Source organism: Ornithorhynchus anatinus, chromosome 8 (genome assembly GCF_004115215.2).
Source record: "Ornithorhynchus anatinus isolate Pmale09 chromosome 8, mOrnAna1.pri.v4, whole genome shotgun sequence".
NCBI classification, from domain to species: Eukaryota; Metazoa; Chordata; class Mammalia; order Monotremata; family Ornithorhynchidae; genus Ornithorhynchus; species Ornithorhynchus anatinus.
In genome coordinates this window covers 36391944-36409270 of record NC_041735.1, presented here as the reverse complement: position 1 = coordinate 36409270, position 17327 = coordinate 36391944, and the positions used below count along the sequence as shown (strand labels likewise).

Here is a 17327-nt window from a genome sequence, read left to right as displayed (position 1 = left end):
ATGTGTCAGCCACCGCACACAACATATATTGCCATTCATCTATTACCTCTCTCTATTTACTGCTATATTGGCAGTATTCCCCCTTTAATGATTCTCAAGGGCCCAGTGGTTCCCAGACCCCTATTTTACAGTCTCTTTAACCACCTTTTACAAGAAATCAAGACAAAGTTGTTTATTGAAAATCCAGCAGAGGGCACTACTTTATATGGTCTACCTTGCTTTATTAAATAACATTTAAGATCAATGTTTACTTCTTTCGGTTCAGTATATTTTAAAATTAATCAAAGTGTGGAAATTATAGAATCGTTTTTACTTCAGTCTCATTTGTGGCTAGCTCAAAAGTCGCAAGTCAACGTTTAAAAAATGGAAAAAGTTATCGCAAAGTAAAACTTCCTTTGCTAAAACTAAAAGATACATGAAATTTAGGCTAAAGCTGCTTTTGTTTATTAAAACTGCAAAGAGAGAAATAGTGTGGCCTTCGGGATACAGCACGGGCCTAGGAGTCAAAAGGATCTGGGTTCTAATCCCAGCTCTGCCACTCGTCTGCTGTGTGACTTCTCTGTGCCTCAGTTACCTTATCTGTAAAATGGAGATTGAGACTGTGAGCCCCATGTGGGACAATGACTGTGTCCAACCTCATTAGCTTGTATCTACCCTGGGGTTAGTGGGTCAGAGGTCGTGGGTTCTAATCCCGGATCTGTCACTCGTCTGCTGTGTGATCTTGAGCAAGACACTTAACTCCTCTGGGCCTCAGTTACCTCATCTGTAAAATGGGGATTGAGACTGTGAGCCCCACGTGGGACAATCTGATTACCTTGTAGCGCTTAGAACAGTGCTTGGCACATAGTAAGTGCTTAACAAATGCCATAATTATTATCACCAGTTAGTACTGTACCTAGCACAGAGTAAGCAAAAAAGCCAATAAATTATTGCTCTTCCTACTGCTGCTTTGCTAGGCCCCCAAATATTTTTGTGACATTCATCTTCCACATTTTATCAAAAGACATACTTTGGAGGGAGTACAACTTTGGGGAGGAAAATATCTCTGTATATCACACCACTTGCATTTTACCCTACACTTCCAATAGAGTAGCACAAAATGAGGCATTCTCCTCATAAGTAAACTCTATTGCAGGAGTAAATTAGACACTTTTGGGAACTGCATTAATTCTTGCAGGCTGCAGGAATTTTGAAAGAATAAGTTATTTGATGCTATAACAATGGTCTAAAAGAGTTATGCTATTTCTGTAGTGCCTAATTTATACCCTTAAAATAAATCACACACTGAAAATCTGGTTCATTAAACAAGAAAAACACCAAGTTTGCAAAGTTAATTCTAAAATGCTATCTTAGATTGTGAGTCCACAGAGGGACAGAACCCTGTTTAATTTCCACTCTAGCCTCTCCCAGCGCTTGGTAAAGAGCTCTGCACAAAGTAAGCACTTAATACTATTATTACCGCTAACCAAAATCTATAGCCTCTAATCTCAAACTACAATGTTTTTAAACAAATAGTCCATTCTTCATCAATTTCTAATTTTGAAGCACAGCATAGCATTTGTAAGTATGAAATCCTTTATAAAATTTTACCAAAACAATAAACTCTATGAGAAAACAGAACAGGTGCTAAAAGTCTACATAGTAAGTACCAAGCCTGATTCTTTCACTTTTTAAAGAGTATGTAAATTTAGTAATACTGAACTGCCTGTGGCCAAAGTGTTTCAAACCTAAAGAGACAAATCAAAGGCATTTATTGCATGCTGACCACAGGCAGAACACGGTACTAAGTGCTCCGGAGAGTGCAATACTACAGAAATGGGTAGCGGACACATTCCCTGACCACAATGCCTCTTATGGCTCCCAAAAACAAATTTTACCATTTGAGGGTATATACCTATTTCCTTTTATTTTGTATTTCATTTCATTTGTATTTCTGCTCTTAATCTTTTCACTACTAAATGTTGGCAATCTGTGTTTGCTTGCCTCCTTCAATAGAGGGGAAAAAAATCCTTGAGGTCAGAGATGGAGTCTATGACTTCTATCTATATTCTCAAGTCCCTAGTAAAGTGCTCTGTAGATCTAAAGTACATACTTTAGATAATTCCTACAAAGAGAGACTTGATAATGATGAGAAGAGTGAGAAATATTGTATTAGGAAAGGCAACGGTTACTTACAGGTCCCAATTTGAAGCTCCTCGCAACTGCTGGATTAACAATGGGAACTAGAATTTAAAAAATTAGAAAAACATAAACACACACTTTAACCTTGACTCATGAACAGTGCATGAAGCAGTGGAAACAGGAATTTTATTCCCCAAAAGTAGTATGACCTCTTTCAGATTCCCACTTACTAATATTGATAATGCCCAACAATTTTTAGAGCATCTTCCATAACATGCCTACCATTATAACAGACTTACCATCACATTTCTGGATAGCTTTCCCTGCCTCTATCAACTCAATGGGCCTCCTTGTCTAAATGTTATACTCTTAAACACCCAGCACTGATGGTAGATGTGCCTGGCTCCATCCAGGTATATATTTTTACCCTACTATTCTAGTCTGTGGAAGAAGACTAGAAGGGTTCTAATTCCAGCTCTGCCACTTGTCTGTGTGACCCTGCGTAAGTCACTTAACTTCTCTGTGCCTTAGTTACCTTATCTAGACTATAAGCTTACTATGGGCAGAGAATGTGTCTGCTAATTCTGTGGTATTGTGCCCTCCCAAGTGCTTAGTACAGTGCTTTGGACATAGTAAGTGCTCGATATCATATATTAATTGTAAAATGGGGATTAAAACTGTGAGCCCCTTGTAGGACAGTGACTGTGTCCACCCTGATTAGCCTATATCTACCATCTCCCCCAGTGCTTAGTATAGAGCTTGGCACACTAGAAGCACTTAAAAATAGCATAAATAAATAAAAAGGAGGGTTTGTTGCCCAAAGCAAGTTCATGTAACAAGTCAGTAGCTGTCATTTTTTTTTAACCACATGGGAGGGGACTATGCTTTATTAATAATAAATGTGGCTTTATTAAGATTTGCAATGCACCAATTAATCACTGTTATTTACTGAGTACTTATTGTGTGCAGAACCCTGCACTAAGCACCTGCAAGAGGACTATACAAAGAGTTGGTAGACAGGAGTTTACAGCCCAGAGGAGGAGACAAACATTACAATAAATTCCAGGTCTATATATAAATGATCTGGGGCTGAAGGTGGGGGTGAAATATCAAGTGTTTAAAGAGTCCAGTTGTAAGTTGCATAGGCGACCCAGAAGGGAGTAGGGAAAAGAGGGCTTGGTCGGAGAAGGCCTCTTGGAAGTGTGATTTTAATAAGGCTTTGAAGGTGGGGAGAGTGGTGGTCTGTCATACATAAAGGGGGAGGGAGTTCCAGGCTAGAGGGAGGATGTGGGCAAGGGATCTTCAGGTAGATGGGATCGCGGTACCGGGAGTAAGTTGACATTAATAATAATGTATTTGTTAATGTTAGTATTTGTTAAGCACTACGTGCAGAGCACTGTTATAAGCGCTGAGGTAGACACAAGGGAAACAGGTTGTCCCACGTGGGGCTCACAGTCTTAATCCCCATTTTACAGATGAGGTAACTGAGGCACAGAGAAGTGAAGTGACTTGCCCACAGTCACACAGCTGACAAGTGGCAGAGCCGGGATTTGAACCCATGACCTCTGACTCCAAAGCCCGTGCTCTTTCCACTGAGCCACGCTGCTTCTCATGTGAAGTGAGTCGGTTGGACTGTAGTAGGAAATCGGTGAGATAGGGAGAGAGCTGACTGTTTCAAAACCAACTGTAAGGAGTTTCTGATGCAGAGGTGGATGGGCAACCACTGGAGATTCATGAGGCACGGTGAGGAATATACTGACTCTTTTTGGAAAATTGATTGGGACAAGAGAGTAAAGTAAGGACTGGAAAGGGGAGAGATAGGAAGCAGGAAAGTCAGCAAGGAGGCTGAGGCTGCAGTCAAAGTGGGATACGGTAAGTGCTTGGATCAGCATAGTAGCAGTTTGGATGCAAAGGAATGGGTGAATTTTGGCAATATGGAGAAGATAGAGCAGACAGGATTTGGTGATAGATTGAATATGTCGGTTGAAAGAGAGATGAGTCAAGGACAATGCCAAAGATATGGGCTAATGAGACAAGAAGGATGCTGGTGTTTTCCATAGTGATGCATATGAATATTATACACTATATTATTCTTAGTACAGTGCAAAGTGCTGGAGGAGATACAAGAATCTGACCTGTCACACATGGGGCTCACAGACTAAGTTCTAGAAGGGAAACCGGGTATTGACTCACCATTTTATAGATGAGGAAACTGAGGCACTGGGAAGTTAAGCAATTGGCCCATGTTCACACAGCAAGGAAGTGGTAAATTAGAACATAGGCTCTCTGACTCCCAGGCCCGTGTTCTTTCCACCAGGTCATGCTCTACTCTTCCAAGTGCTAAGTACAGTCCTTTGCACAGTGGGCGCTCAATAAATACTAGGGATTGAGGTAACAACTTCATAACTGAATTTTATCACTTACCAGTTGTGAGCTGATTAACCTGGTTGCTACTCCCTTATGGTTAGCCACAGTGCACAGATAGCTAAACAGGTTCAATTTTGCTCTCAAAATCCTTGTACTCTTCTCTGTTGATTCAGTTAATAGACATAATTGCTGCAAAAAGACATCCCAGTCTTGGCCTTGCAGAAATTCTAGCCTGTCCACTGCAAAGAAAGAATTACATGTAAACACATAATAATAGAAGTTTGAAAAAAGGGGAGTGAATTTCCTGAGAAGCAGCATGGCGTAGTGGAAAAAGCATGGGCCTGGGAGTCAGAAAGTCATGGGTTCTAATCCTAACTCTGCCAAGAGAAGCAGCGTGGCTCAGTGGAAAAAGCACGGGCTTGGGAGTCAGAGGTCATGGGTTCTAATCCCGGCTCCACCACTTGTCAGCTGTGTGACTTTGGGCAAGTCACTTAACTTCTCTGAACCTCAGTTCCCTCATCTGTAAAATGGGGATGAAGACTGTGAGCCCCACGTGGGACAACCTGATCACCTTGTATCCCCCCAGCGCTTAGAACAGTGCTTTGCACATAGTAAGCACTTAACAAATGCCATCATTATTATTATTACTTGCCTGCTGTGTGACTTCGGGGAAAGTCACTTAACTTTTCCGTGCCTCAGTTACCTCATCTATAAAATGGGGATTGAGACTGAGCCCCATGTAGGATAGAGACTGTGTCCAACCCAATTTGCTTCTATCTACCCCAATGCTTAGTACAGTGCCTGGCACACAGTGTTTAATAAATACCATAATAATAATAATAATAATTATAAGGTTACATGAGCCCTCTAGACTTTAAGTTCATTATGGACAGGGAACATGTCTTCTAATTTACCTTGTAGTGCACTCTCCCAAGCCCTTAGAACAGTGCTCTGCACATAATAAGCACTCCATAAATATGGTAGATTGATGAGCCACTACAGAGTGAATTATATTACATGTGACATTGTATTTAGAGAAAGAAAGTTTGTGAGAGAGAACGTTTCCAGGATATTAAGTAAATAGGACCAGAGGATACCCAAGGAAAGGCATGGCACAACTTCACACCCTTTTATTTAATACTTAAGGTAGTAATCTATGATGTCTGGGTGGCAGGTTCTCGATCCTGAGCTTCAGGAAAAGCCACCTGCTACTGCTATCGCTTCCACAGTAATAGACAGCAAGAGAAGTCATCATTCACTCCTCCCTTGGTATTCCTCTTACCCAACTATCTTACCCAACTATCTTCCATTTAGGGAAACAAAACTGAGGAACCACTGGTGAGAGCTAAAAACTACAATACATAATATTCCTAAAATGGCTGCATTTTTATTCCTGGGCACCTCTGTACCACACAGATCAAACTCATTTGACACAAGATTCTTTGCATAAAAGGGAAAGTCAGGTTCAAATAGTGTTATTTTCTTGCCACTGAGCAAGGATGATAGATGTAAGATCATGTCACTAGAAAACAAACAGCACTGAATTCTACCAACTCCACTGTACTGTACTGTCCCAGCATTTAGTATAGTGCTCTGCATGCAGTAAGTGTTCAATAAATGTCCATGATGATGGAAGAAGGATCACTTTACTTGCATAATACTGAACAAATGAAAAGGTATTTGCGTATTAGAGAAGCAGCGTAGCTTAGGGGAAAGAGCACGGGTTGGGAGTCAGAGGACGTAGGTTCTAATCCTGACGCTACCAAGGTCTGCTGTGTGACCTTGGACAAACCACTCAATTTCTCTGTGCCTCAGTTACCACATCTGTAAAATGAGAATGAAGACTGTGAGCCCCATCTGGGACAACCTGATTATATCTAACAAATACCAACATTATTATTATTAATCCAGTGCTTAGAACAGTGCTTGGCACATAATAAGCACTTGACAAATAACATAATTATTATATTAAAAGCCTGACAAAATTTGAAAGGAACACTAAAGCAGAAATATCTTCCATTTTTGCAGAAAAAGTATTGAAAATTCATTTCTATCCTTCCATATATTAAAGTTTCTCATAATCCAAAAAATTAAACATTAAAGCAGAAAGGGTTGACTGGCTTATTCAAGGATTCAGAGTTACTCCTCAATTTTCAGTGTCTCTAGACCATTGTGTGGTATGGAAAATCTTTGAAAAACATTTTTCAAAGAAGACAGGACCTCATTTCAAAAGTGTCCCCAAATTTAACCCAAAAAGCACTTGGAGGAGTTTCATTAGGATGCCAAGAAATGCTAATCTATTTTTAAAAAAAAAGATTTTATTGGAGCCAAGTTTTTGGAGCCAAACCTTAATTTGGTGTCTTTTTTTTTAATGAACATTGATTCCTGCAGCTTTGTCACTTGCTGGATACCTAGTATTATACAATGATTAGAAGTTTTAGGCTGATCTCTATCTTCAATCAATTCTGCCATAAAAGCTTAGAGCGCTGAAGGAGTCTCTATCTGTTGCCAAATTGTACATTCCAAGCGCCTAGTACAGTGCTCTGCACATAGTAAGCGCTCAAAAAATACCAATGAATGAAGGAGTGAGGGCAAGTTTTTTTCTAACAATCTATCTCCCTGGATAGATTGCGGGGCAGTGTTGGAAGAAATGGTTGTGTGCATGTATGTAGCACTGGGTTAGGGTCTGCATATTAGAATATGACTTTTCCTTAACATCATTTTCTGGGATTGAATTAACTACCATGGCTATGCTAAATATTTCTAAGGGAAGGATTGATGATTTTTTTAAAAAAGGTTATACACTTAAGCATCCTTTTTGTTTCATAAAAAGTTACTTTGCCCCTCAAAGACTTGGTAGTACCTTTAGCATTAAGAATATTTTACTCTTTCCTCACAACTTCACCCTAGGTTCTATTTCAAACCAATAACTGAGAGGTCCCGAATATTGAAACTATTTCATAAGTAAGAGCTATTCTTTTGAGACCATTCATTGTAGTTAAACCTTACTACATCAGGGGTAAAGAATTTTTCCCAGATATGGCCTGGTAGCTTGACACTAAGATGGGCATGAACACATAGGTCACGAAAGTCTGCTACTTCTACCAAAACCATCTGTGGACTCAGAGGAGAAAAAAAGAATTTAATTCTTTCATTTTTAAGACCACATTTCTATGGCTACTGTACAGAAAAGATGACATTAGGTTCACTTCAGTTTTAACACTAAGAATCTCAAGATACTTCCCCTCTACATTCATTCATTCAGTGTATTTAGAGCACTGTCCTAAGCACTTGGGAGAGCATAATACAACATTCCCTGTCCACAACGAGCTCATAGTCTAGAGACTGATCAGATCTAGAAAGGGTAATTGACATGATGATACTAGGAAAAAGAAAAAGGAACTTAACGGACCCCATCTTTTCTCTTCCAAATAAAGGTAGAATAGCTTGCTTTCAAATTAACTGAAGAACATTTGGTAGTGAATATTTTTCATTACAATTCTGTCTGAGGGGAGTGAAAAATTAATACCTGAATTGATGAAAATGGTACTTTTGTTGTGCTTCCTTACATATGCCTCCTGAATGGTCCAATAAATCCACCACTGACACTTTCTCCCTGGGGATACTGGAGCCCTTGGGCTCCCTTGCATCACTTGAACAGCTTTCCAGGTGCTGGGGATAACTCTGAGGTCTCCAAGACCAGCAGAAATGGGGAGGGAACAAAGCTGGGAAGGAGAAAAACTCTGTCCAAAACAGCAAATGTGTAAAAGTCACAGAGTCTGATGCGGGCTTGAAGACCGCACTAGACCCTTGTATCTTCCTAATGGAGGAGTTGTGTCTACCAACTCTGTTGCGTTGTAGTTGCCTGAGTTTTACTCGCCCAAGCGCTTAGTTCAGTTCTTTGCAAAGCATAAGGGCTCAATAAATGCCATTGATTCAAGTCGACTCAACTCTAAAATTGCTTTTAATAAAATGGTATTGAGCAGTAAAGCCAGTTTCACATAGAAAACCCAATTTTTTTCAAGGAAAATATATCTTCTAAAATTAAACTTGCTTCAAGAAGGCACATTTGCTACTCACTAGATAGTTCCTATTAGAAAGACTAAGAAGTACAAAATTTAAGGTTTTTAATTTAAGGAATTAGCCCCAGAGCCCAGAAGTTGTGTTAAAATTAGACAGAGGAGTACACTGGAACACAAATTTACTAAGTATTTGGAGTAATTAGCAATGATTCCAAGACCATACCTGAATGTGCTGGAAAAGGCAATATTTTGGGGTCAAATCTTGCTGACGGCTGTTTGATTATCTGTAGAGAAATATTTTGACAAAATGCTTCAGATAGCAGTAGTCAACTAGATTCAAAACGAAAACAGAATGCTGCTGCATTAAATTATAGTCAAAGACATTTTTGTTTCATGTTGCTTTTGTGTTGAACCCATTATTGAAGTCAACACCACTAAATCCATCAAATACAGGCTCTAACTGTTATGGTCTATTTTACATGATTTTGCTACCTGGCACGCTTAGCCAATGGGAGAAGCTAGTTAATTCAAACTTCAAATTATCTAAGAGTCAAGGGTGCTCAGAAGGTTTTTTAATAATTACACAGAAAGACCTGCAACAGGCTCGAGGGGATTATTTCCTAATCACATTATCCCAAGAGCAGAACTCTGAGAGGATTTATGGGGTTGTATATAATCACCCAGGGGGTTCAAGAAGAGCCCTACTGGAAGCATAGGATGGCCTGCCAGGCAAAGTGAAGCCAGGGCATGCTTAGATTTAGATAACTGCTTGTTGATCAGATTAGTTCTAATAGCGAGCTGTTTCCATAACATGTATTGAGATTTATTGCAATCAATGTCAGACCATATCTCAAACTTATTTCATCTTTCCATACCTTTGGATTGTCAATAATATAGGTCACAATCAGGTCAGAGTCTGTGTAGATGAGCTCCTTCATCTTGGATTTCAGGTCTTGTTGACTACAATGAGTATCTTTAACCTGGATCAAGCATCAAAATTTAATTAATGCAAATTTCTAACAAAAGAACACTGAAAACCTCTCCCAGAAATACCATTTTAAACAATACTGCACTAATAATACTGTTGGACTCTGAACAGCCCTGAGTGGCAAGAGATTTGAAACTCTGCTCCTCCAACCAAAATGCTTTTATAATATTTGTGTCCTATTTTTATGTTGTTTTTGTGGGGTTCTGTGTTTCATCTTTCTTTATTTGTTCATCGTCAACCCCATTCCCCCCACCTTATTCTTGCACCTATTAAGGATTTCCCTTCATGGTTCAATTTAAAGTACCGTCAGTTCTTGAATAGTGAGGGAGTAACGCTCTTAAAGTCTGCATGAAAGAAAACTCATACCTTTTCCGGCTCCTCAACGGTTGCACACAACCACCTACTCTGAAACTAAAAAGGGTCTTATCCATACACACAAGTACTGAAGAACATACCCTTGTTTCCTTTCAGCGTTCTAGCCAAAACATAGCGAAAGCACCAGGGGTAATAGGTCCTTTAAAAAGGTCCATAAAGAGAAAAGCCTACAGTAGCTAAAAAGTTTAAAAATGAAATACAATATTTGCTTTTTAAGTCACACTTTCTACTTATTTTACAAGGAACCAATAAATTAAGAACTGATAAGAGCACTAATATATACAGAACTATTTCAGTACGGTTGCTCATGTGTTCCCTAGTTATAAAAAGGCATTTGTAGAGAAAAATCAGTTAAAGTGTTCCTAAAATTAAATAAAATGACATTTCTAAAGGGATAACATTAAAATGAATAAAGATGTGCATAAATAAGGGGCAATGTAATATGGACCAATGATATTAATTTATGAATCAAAGTTAATTTAAGCAATTAGTGCTTAATGCAATTACATGCAAAAAATTGTCCTTACCAAAAGTTTGGCATAGGAGGACTTGATTCTCATCTGAGTTCTAAAACAACTGCACATCTAATTTAACCACCAAATATAGAGTTAAGCTATTTGCTATTTCTAAAATACAGGAAGGTGAAAAAACCCCATCAAAAGCAACAGCAATTGCATTTATAAACAAAAGGTTGCTTCAGTTATTTTACACTTGCTCTAAAGAGCTCACTAATCCACTCTTTCCATTAACGAGGGGTCAGTTTGTCAGACTGGTCATCCACTTTATCTACAAAGCAAAGGGAGCTATGACTCTGTTTCTAGATGTGTTTATTAGCACAATAAACAACTATCAAGGAATATAACTTAGTTTTATCACCCATAATTACCAATATGTTACCAGATGAATGATGAATAGTTAATGAAGGTAATTAAAAATCATTTCTCAGTTCCACTTCTTCAAAGTTCCTAAGCAAAAATCAAGTTTCCCTCCATTATCTACTCACCCTTGACAGATGAGAAGCCTCTGGGGCTGATTGCTGAGTTATTCCATTACCATGGTTCATCATCACTGTAGAACTTGTTCTAGGAGTGGGCCGGGAACTGAAAGTAATCATCCAAAATCATATTCCTCAACACATATTCTCTATCTGCTCATTTCTAAGTTCAATATTTCTAAGATAATCAGTTCCCATCTAAAAAAATCTCACTTCAGGTGCAGAGGGTGCCTTCAAATAGGAAAATGATATACATTAAACTAATTTAATCCTCTCCTTTTCCACCCCCAATTTTACTAATTGATCTTGTCTCCAATGGCAAATGAACAACAGATGTTTTAACAGGTAGATCCTGACGAAAGAAACCGTTCTTAAAAAAAATAATGTCTACACTGCAATGTTTCTACAAGCCTGCCAGTGAAAGACATTTAGAAAATGTTTGGGAAATCCTGACTGCCCAAACAATCACTTGTTCTGCCATAAATGTACATTCAGTGAACTACTAAAATGAATGTTTGACAAACACATTCTGGTAACCCAAACAACAGTGCTGCTTGGATTCAGCAAAATAAAAATATTACTTGATGGGACAAATGCCTAATACACAGGGTTTGGTGTTGGAGCAACAACCAGCAATAAGTTCAACATGCAGGTCAAACACCCTCACTGCGCTATATTTTGGAACCAGGTTAAAGGACAAAATGGACTCTGATCTTTTCCAAAATAATTTCCAGATGTACTTTCACCCTAAATATTATATTAATAATGAATTATTTCAAAGTGCTTTGAAAATTATTTTTTTAAAAAAGATATTGATCCTTTGCCACACACGCTTTCCATTTTCAGTGGTCCACCACCTTGAATTCTGAGTTACTGACCTCTCACTTCCAAAAAAACAAATTCTAAAGTTATCAGTCATCTGCACACACTATTGGTGTTCCTTTCAATAAATTGGCAAAATTGTAACTGCATCAGTAATTAAACTTTTAGAAATGCTCAAATAACAGGATTCTTATAACCATCTTCTATGTGCTATACCACATACAAGAACTGACACAGCAAAAGTGATAATGTTTTGTGACTGCAATTCGGTTTACACTTGAACTGCTTACCCACTGGTGATCAAGATCAGGAAACTGGCATTTCAAGTTGAGAACTCTATTACTCGTGGAAAGTTTATATTTAAACAACTTGAACTGGGGTTCAGGGGAAGAGCCATAATCTCTTCACACTAATAAATCTCAACAGAGGTTTAGTTGTTTTTCCAATGGACCACTAATCTGATCTCCCACATTTATTAAACCTATCAATATTTATCAATGGTATTTACTGAGCACTTACTGTGTGCAAAGCACAGGATTAAGTGCTTGGGAGAGTACAATACAACAGAGTTAACAGACATGTGCCGCACCCACAAGAATCTTACAGCCTAGAGGGGCAGATATATTAAAATAAAATTGCAGATATGTACACAAGTGCTGTGAGACAGAGTGGGGTAAATCAAGGACTTAAAGAGTACAAATCCAAGTGCAAGAGTGACACAGAAGGGAGAGGGAGTAGGGGAAAATGAGGGCTCAGTTAGAGAAGGCCTCTTGGAAGAGATGTGATTTTAATAAGACTTTGATGGTGGGGAGCAGGGTGGTCTGTCGAATATGAAGGGGAAGGAGTTTCAGACCAGAGGCAGGATGTGGGTGAGGGGTTAACAGAGAGACAGACAAGCTTGAGGTACAGTGAGTAGGTTGGCATTTGAGGAGCAAAGTGAGCAGTGTGGCTTGTAGTAGGAAATCATTCATTCATTCAATAGTATTTTTTGAGCGATTACTATGTGCAGAGCACTGTACTAAGCGCTTGGAATGTACAATTCGGCAACAGATAGAGACCATCCCTGCCCAATGACGAGCTCACAGTCTAACCGGGGGAGACAGCAAAGCAAAACAGAACAAAACAAAAACAAGACAACATTATCAAGATAAATTGAATCAAGGGGATATACACCTCAGTAACAAATAAGTAAAATCAGAGAGCTAAGATATGAAGGGCCAAGGTGATTGGGTGTTTTAAAGCTAAAAGATATGGCAAGTGCTTGGATCAGTGTAGTTGCAGTTTGAATGGAGAGGAAAGGGTGGATTTTAACGATTTTGTGAAGGTGGAAATGAGAGGATTTGGTGAAAGACTGAATATGAGGTTTGAATGAGAGAGCTGAATATGGGATAACACCGGAGTGGATGATGACACTGTCTACATTGATGGGAAAGTCAGGAGGAGGACAGAATTTGGGTGGGAACATGAGGAGTTCTATTTTGGACAAGTTTGAGATGTCAGTGGGACATCCAAGTAGAGATGTCTTAAGAACAGGGGAAACGGAAGACTGCAGAGAAGGAGAAAGTTCAGGGCTGGAGATGTAGATTTGGGAATCATCTGCATAAAGATAGTAGTAGTTGAAACAGCAGAAGCAAATGAGTCTTCCAAGGGGGTGGGTGTTGATGGAGAATAGCACAGGACCCAGAAGGGAGCCTTGAGACTCCCTCATTTAGAGGGTGATAGGGAGAAGAGAAGCCCATGAAACAAGACAGAGCAAGCAACCAGAAAGATAGGAGGAGAACCTGGAAGGGACAGTGTCAGCAAAGCCAAGATCAGACAATGTTTCTAATCCAAAAAATCATATCTGTGATTCCCTGGGAGCCTGGCAACAACAAAAAGAAACCTGTGTGACATTCTTAGTCACAAGAGTGGTCAGCATTTTCTGACTCTAAAAAAGCACAAGCCTGGGAGGCAGAGAACCTGGGGTCTAATCCCAGTTCAACCACTGGCCTGCTGTTTGACCCTGGGAAAGTCACTTGCTTCTCTGTGCTTCAGTTTCCTCGGCTGTAAAATGGGGGGATTCCTGTTCTCTCTCCTATTTAGACTGTGAGCCCCATGGGGGCCAGGGACTACGTCCAAGCCCCTTAACTTGTGCCTACCCCAGCACTTAGAACCATGCTTGGCCCATATTAAGCTCTCTTAAATACCATAAAAAAAGACAGCTAAAATTTTTCATTTTACATACCTGAGTAGAAACATAGATTCAAGAACTTCACCACCAATGGCACTTTTCGGTCGCAGTTCAGCTGGATTTTCTGAGACAAGAAGTGACATATTACGAGTTCTGACTATAAACGCTACCAAAATCATCATAAAAGGGGGCAAGTTGGGGGTGACAGCTAAATTATAGGAGACATTTGGCAACAGACATTCTTAGAATTAACAATTACTTGTACAAAGCCTTACCTAATTTGAAAGAACGGTTAAGTTGCTGACGGTTCTTCAGCCTGGTAGATTGTGCATCCTGAGGGCTTCTTTGGCTCTCCAACAGTTCCTCAGAGTCTTGAGGCCTCGAGCACTCTGCAGTTTCCTGGCTTCTCAGAAAAAGAAAGCAATTCATTATCTGTTTTGTACTTTGACTTCAGAGCACCACAAGGAAGAACAAAAGTTTAAAAAGGTGCTAACAGTGTTCACCATTAGGTGGACAAATTCCTAATTTAGAAAAGATTTTATAATTTAGAAAAAGAGACTTTTTTTCAAGTATTTGAAATGAACATTGATCTTTACTTAAGATTCATTTAAAACCAAACAGTAATTGTATATCCTTTCCTACTAGGAATGGAACAAAAAAATCATAGTTAATGAACAGGACTTGGATTTTATCTTTAAAAAAACAGATATTAAAATAATGACCATATGGGCTTGTATTCTTGAAATACCTTCCTCCTCCAGCTCAAAGGGCATTAATTTATTTCTCCCCCTCTAGACTGTAAGCTTGATGTGGGCAAGAAATGTATCTACCAACTCTGCTGTGTTGTACTCTTCCAAACGTTTAGTACGGTGCTCTGTGTACAGAAAGCACTCAACAAATACCATTAGTCGATTCATTCATTCAGTCGTATTTATTGAGCGCTACTATGTGCAGGGCACTATACTAAGCAATTGAAATGTAGAATTTGGCAACAGATAGAGACAATCCCTGCCCAACAATGGGTTCAAATAGCTGGCCTGGCTGTACATTATCATTTTCAAAATGCAGATACGGAAACTGGCTAAGAGTCTCAGTGTGAACTAACGGCAAAACTGGGATGCTTCCTATATTATTCATTGTTGTAACCCAAAATCCATCCTGGAACATTATTTCAATCATAGGTCGGACTTTGTGTCAGCCACTGAAATGGGGACTAAATAGAAACACTGGGAACAACAGTTCTAGAGCTATAGAGAGAAAATTAATCCTTTTCTGCTTATACATCTTTTTCCTCAGGATCAAAAGGCTCAAACCTCTGAAGCTGTACTAAAGGCTGGGCAAGCCTGCAGTTTTCAAGTGCCCATATCAAGAGTAAACCTTCCACAGCCAACAGCCAGTTAAAGCCTACATGAAAAGCTCCATAAAAAAAAAAAAAAAAGGAAAGAGAAAACAAAAGCCCTAATAAAAACATAAAACACTTCTCAGTATTCACAAAATCCCCAGCTGTCACTTCAGACCACTCTCCTGCAAACCAAGAGGAGAAACCAAAGTGCCAAAGGGAAAACGGATTTTCCATAGTCACTCTGATATCGCAGATCTAGCCTTTGGGAATGAAATTCCCATGTAAGACAGAAATCCCTCTATAATAAATCAGTGGTTTTACTGAGTACTTTCTATATGCAGAGCACTGTTCTGATAATAATATTTATGGTATTTGTTGAGTGCTTAATATGTTCCAAGCACTGTTCTAAGCACTGGGGTAGATATAAGGTAAGCAGGTTGTCCCACATGGGACATATCTTCTCTTCAGCTATTTCTAGCATTATTTGCACTCACCTTAGCATTCATATGTTTATCATATTATTTTTGACCACTTTAGTTGTAAATATTTACATGTTTCTTCACATACACACACACCCCCTCCCCACCCCCCACCTCATCCACTGAAGCATAAGCTCCTTGTGGGCAGGGAACTTGTCATTTTTTTAATTCAACACATCCCAATTGCCTAGTATAGTGGACACAAAGTGGACACTTAGGATGCTTCTCCTGCTACTCTGGCTGTGACCCCGAGGGAGGAGGTCATCAAATCCTTTAGAAAGGGTCAAGACTGTAGAAATAGGGAGTCAAGGGGAAGAAAGTGTTTTGATTAAAAAACAAGATACTAGCCCCATAATACCAGTGCCACCGTGCACAGGGAGCTATGGGGTCAGGAGCCTGGCTAAACTGCAAAAATGTGGAAGAAAGAGACTCTTCCTAGGAAGGATTAGAAGAAACAGAAGGAATGGGAAGAAGAAAAGAGTGGAGGGACTATATAGCACTGGGATGGAGAGGGGACCACTTGGTGTCCTGACTTAGAAGAGAGTAGAAGTCAGTTGCCAAGGCAGAAAGCCAGTAAAAATCAAGGAGAGAGCATTAGCAAAGAAAAGGTAAAATGAACTTGTTAAAATGAGGCCAGTCTCCACTTTTGATGCTTTCTTCTTCCAGTCATTTTTCCAAAGTATCCGCTGCTTTCCTCCTACCTGGCAATTAGCAGCTACCCTCTGTCCATCCTACCTCTTTGTGTGGTATTAGCAATTGCCTTTAGAATATGGCAGGGAGAACTTAACTTTTGCCTAAGCACTCACTGAAACTGGCTTAGGAATACAGGAGTAGTAAGCCTGCTAACACTTTGATTGATATAAGTGCTTGTTCTTTATAAGTGCCCTTAACCCCCTGGCCTAGAACACCCTGTCCTGCCTATCTGCCATACAACCACTTTCCCCACCTTCAAAGCCTGATTAACATCACATCTCCTTCAAAAGGATTAAGCCCTCTTTCCCTTACTCCTTCTCCCTTTCATGTCACCTGTGCACTTGGATCTGTACCCTTTGGGCATTTGATATCCACTCCACCCTCAGTCCCACAGCACTTATGTACATATCCATAATTTATATAATTAATATCTGTTTTCCCCTCTAGACTGTAAGCTCATGGTGGGCAGGGAACAAATCTACCAATGCTGATGTGCTGTACTCTCCCAAATGCTTAGTAATAATAAAAATAATTATGGTATTTGTTAAGCGCTTACTACGTGCCAAACATTGTTCTAAACATTGGAGTGAATACAGGGTAATCAGGTTGTCCTACATGGGCTCACAGTCAATCTCCATTTTACAGATGAGGGAACTGAAGCACAGAGAAGTTACATGACCTGCCCAAAGTCACACAGCTGACAAGTGGCAGAGTCTAGATTAGAACCCATGTCCTCTGATTCCCATGCCCTCTGCACTAAGACACACTGCTTCTCAGTGCTCCACACACAGTACAGTTCTCCACACAGAGTAAGTGCTCAATAAATACCACTGTATTCTCTGTAAGGAAAGAAAGCTACCAAATGTGATCATGTTAGTTGATAGAGAAGCTTTGTAAAGAAGCAGTGAGGTTTAGTAGAGAAGCAACAAAGCTTAGTGAAAAGAGCACGGGTCT

The 17327-nt window shown here is 39.5% G+C and overlaps 1 protein-coding gene across 1 annotated transcript in view; it reads right to left on the bottom strand.

Moving 5' to 3' along the window:
* The window catches only part of ULK4 (unc-51 like kinase 4), a 497317-nt gene that overhangs the window by 447990 nt on the left and 32000 nt on the right, over nucleotides 1-17327 (bottom strand). Inside the window, 7 exon segments of the mRNA XM_029071432.2 lie at nucleotides 2176-2222; nucleotides 4546-4727; nucleotides 8734-8794; nucleotides 9386-9490; nucleotides 10877-10973; nucleotides 13914-13983; nucleotides 14135-14262. Of these exon segments, the coding sequence (XP_028927265.1) occupies nucleotides 2176-2222; nucleotides 4546-4727; nucleotides 8734-8794; nucleotides 9386-9490; nucleotides 10877-10973; nucleotides 13914-13983; nucleotides 14135-14262 (690 nt within the window).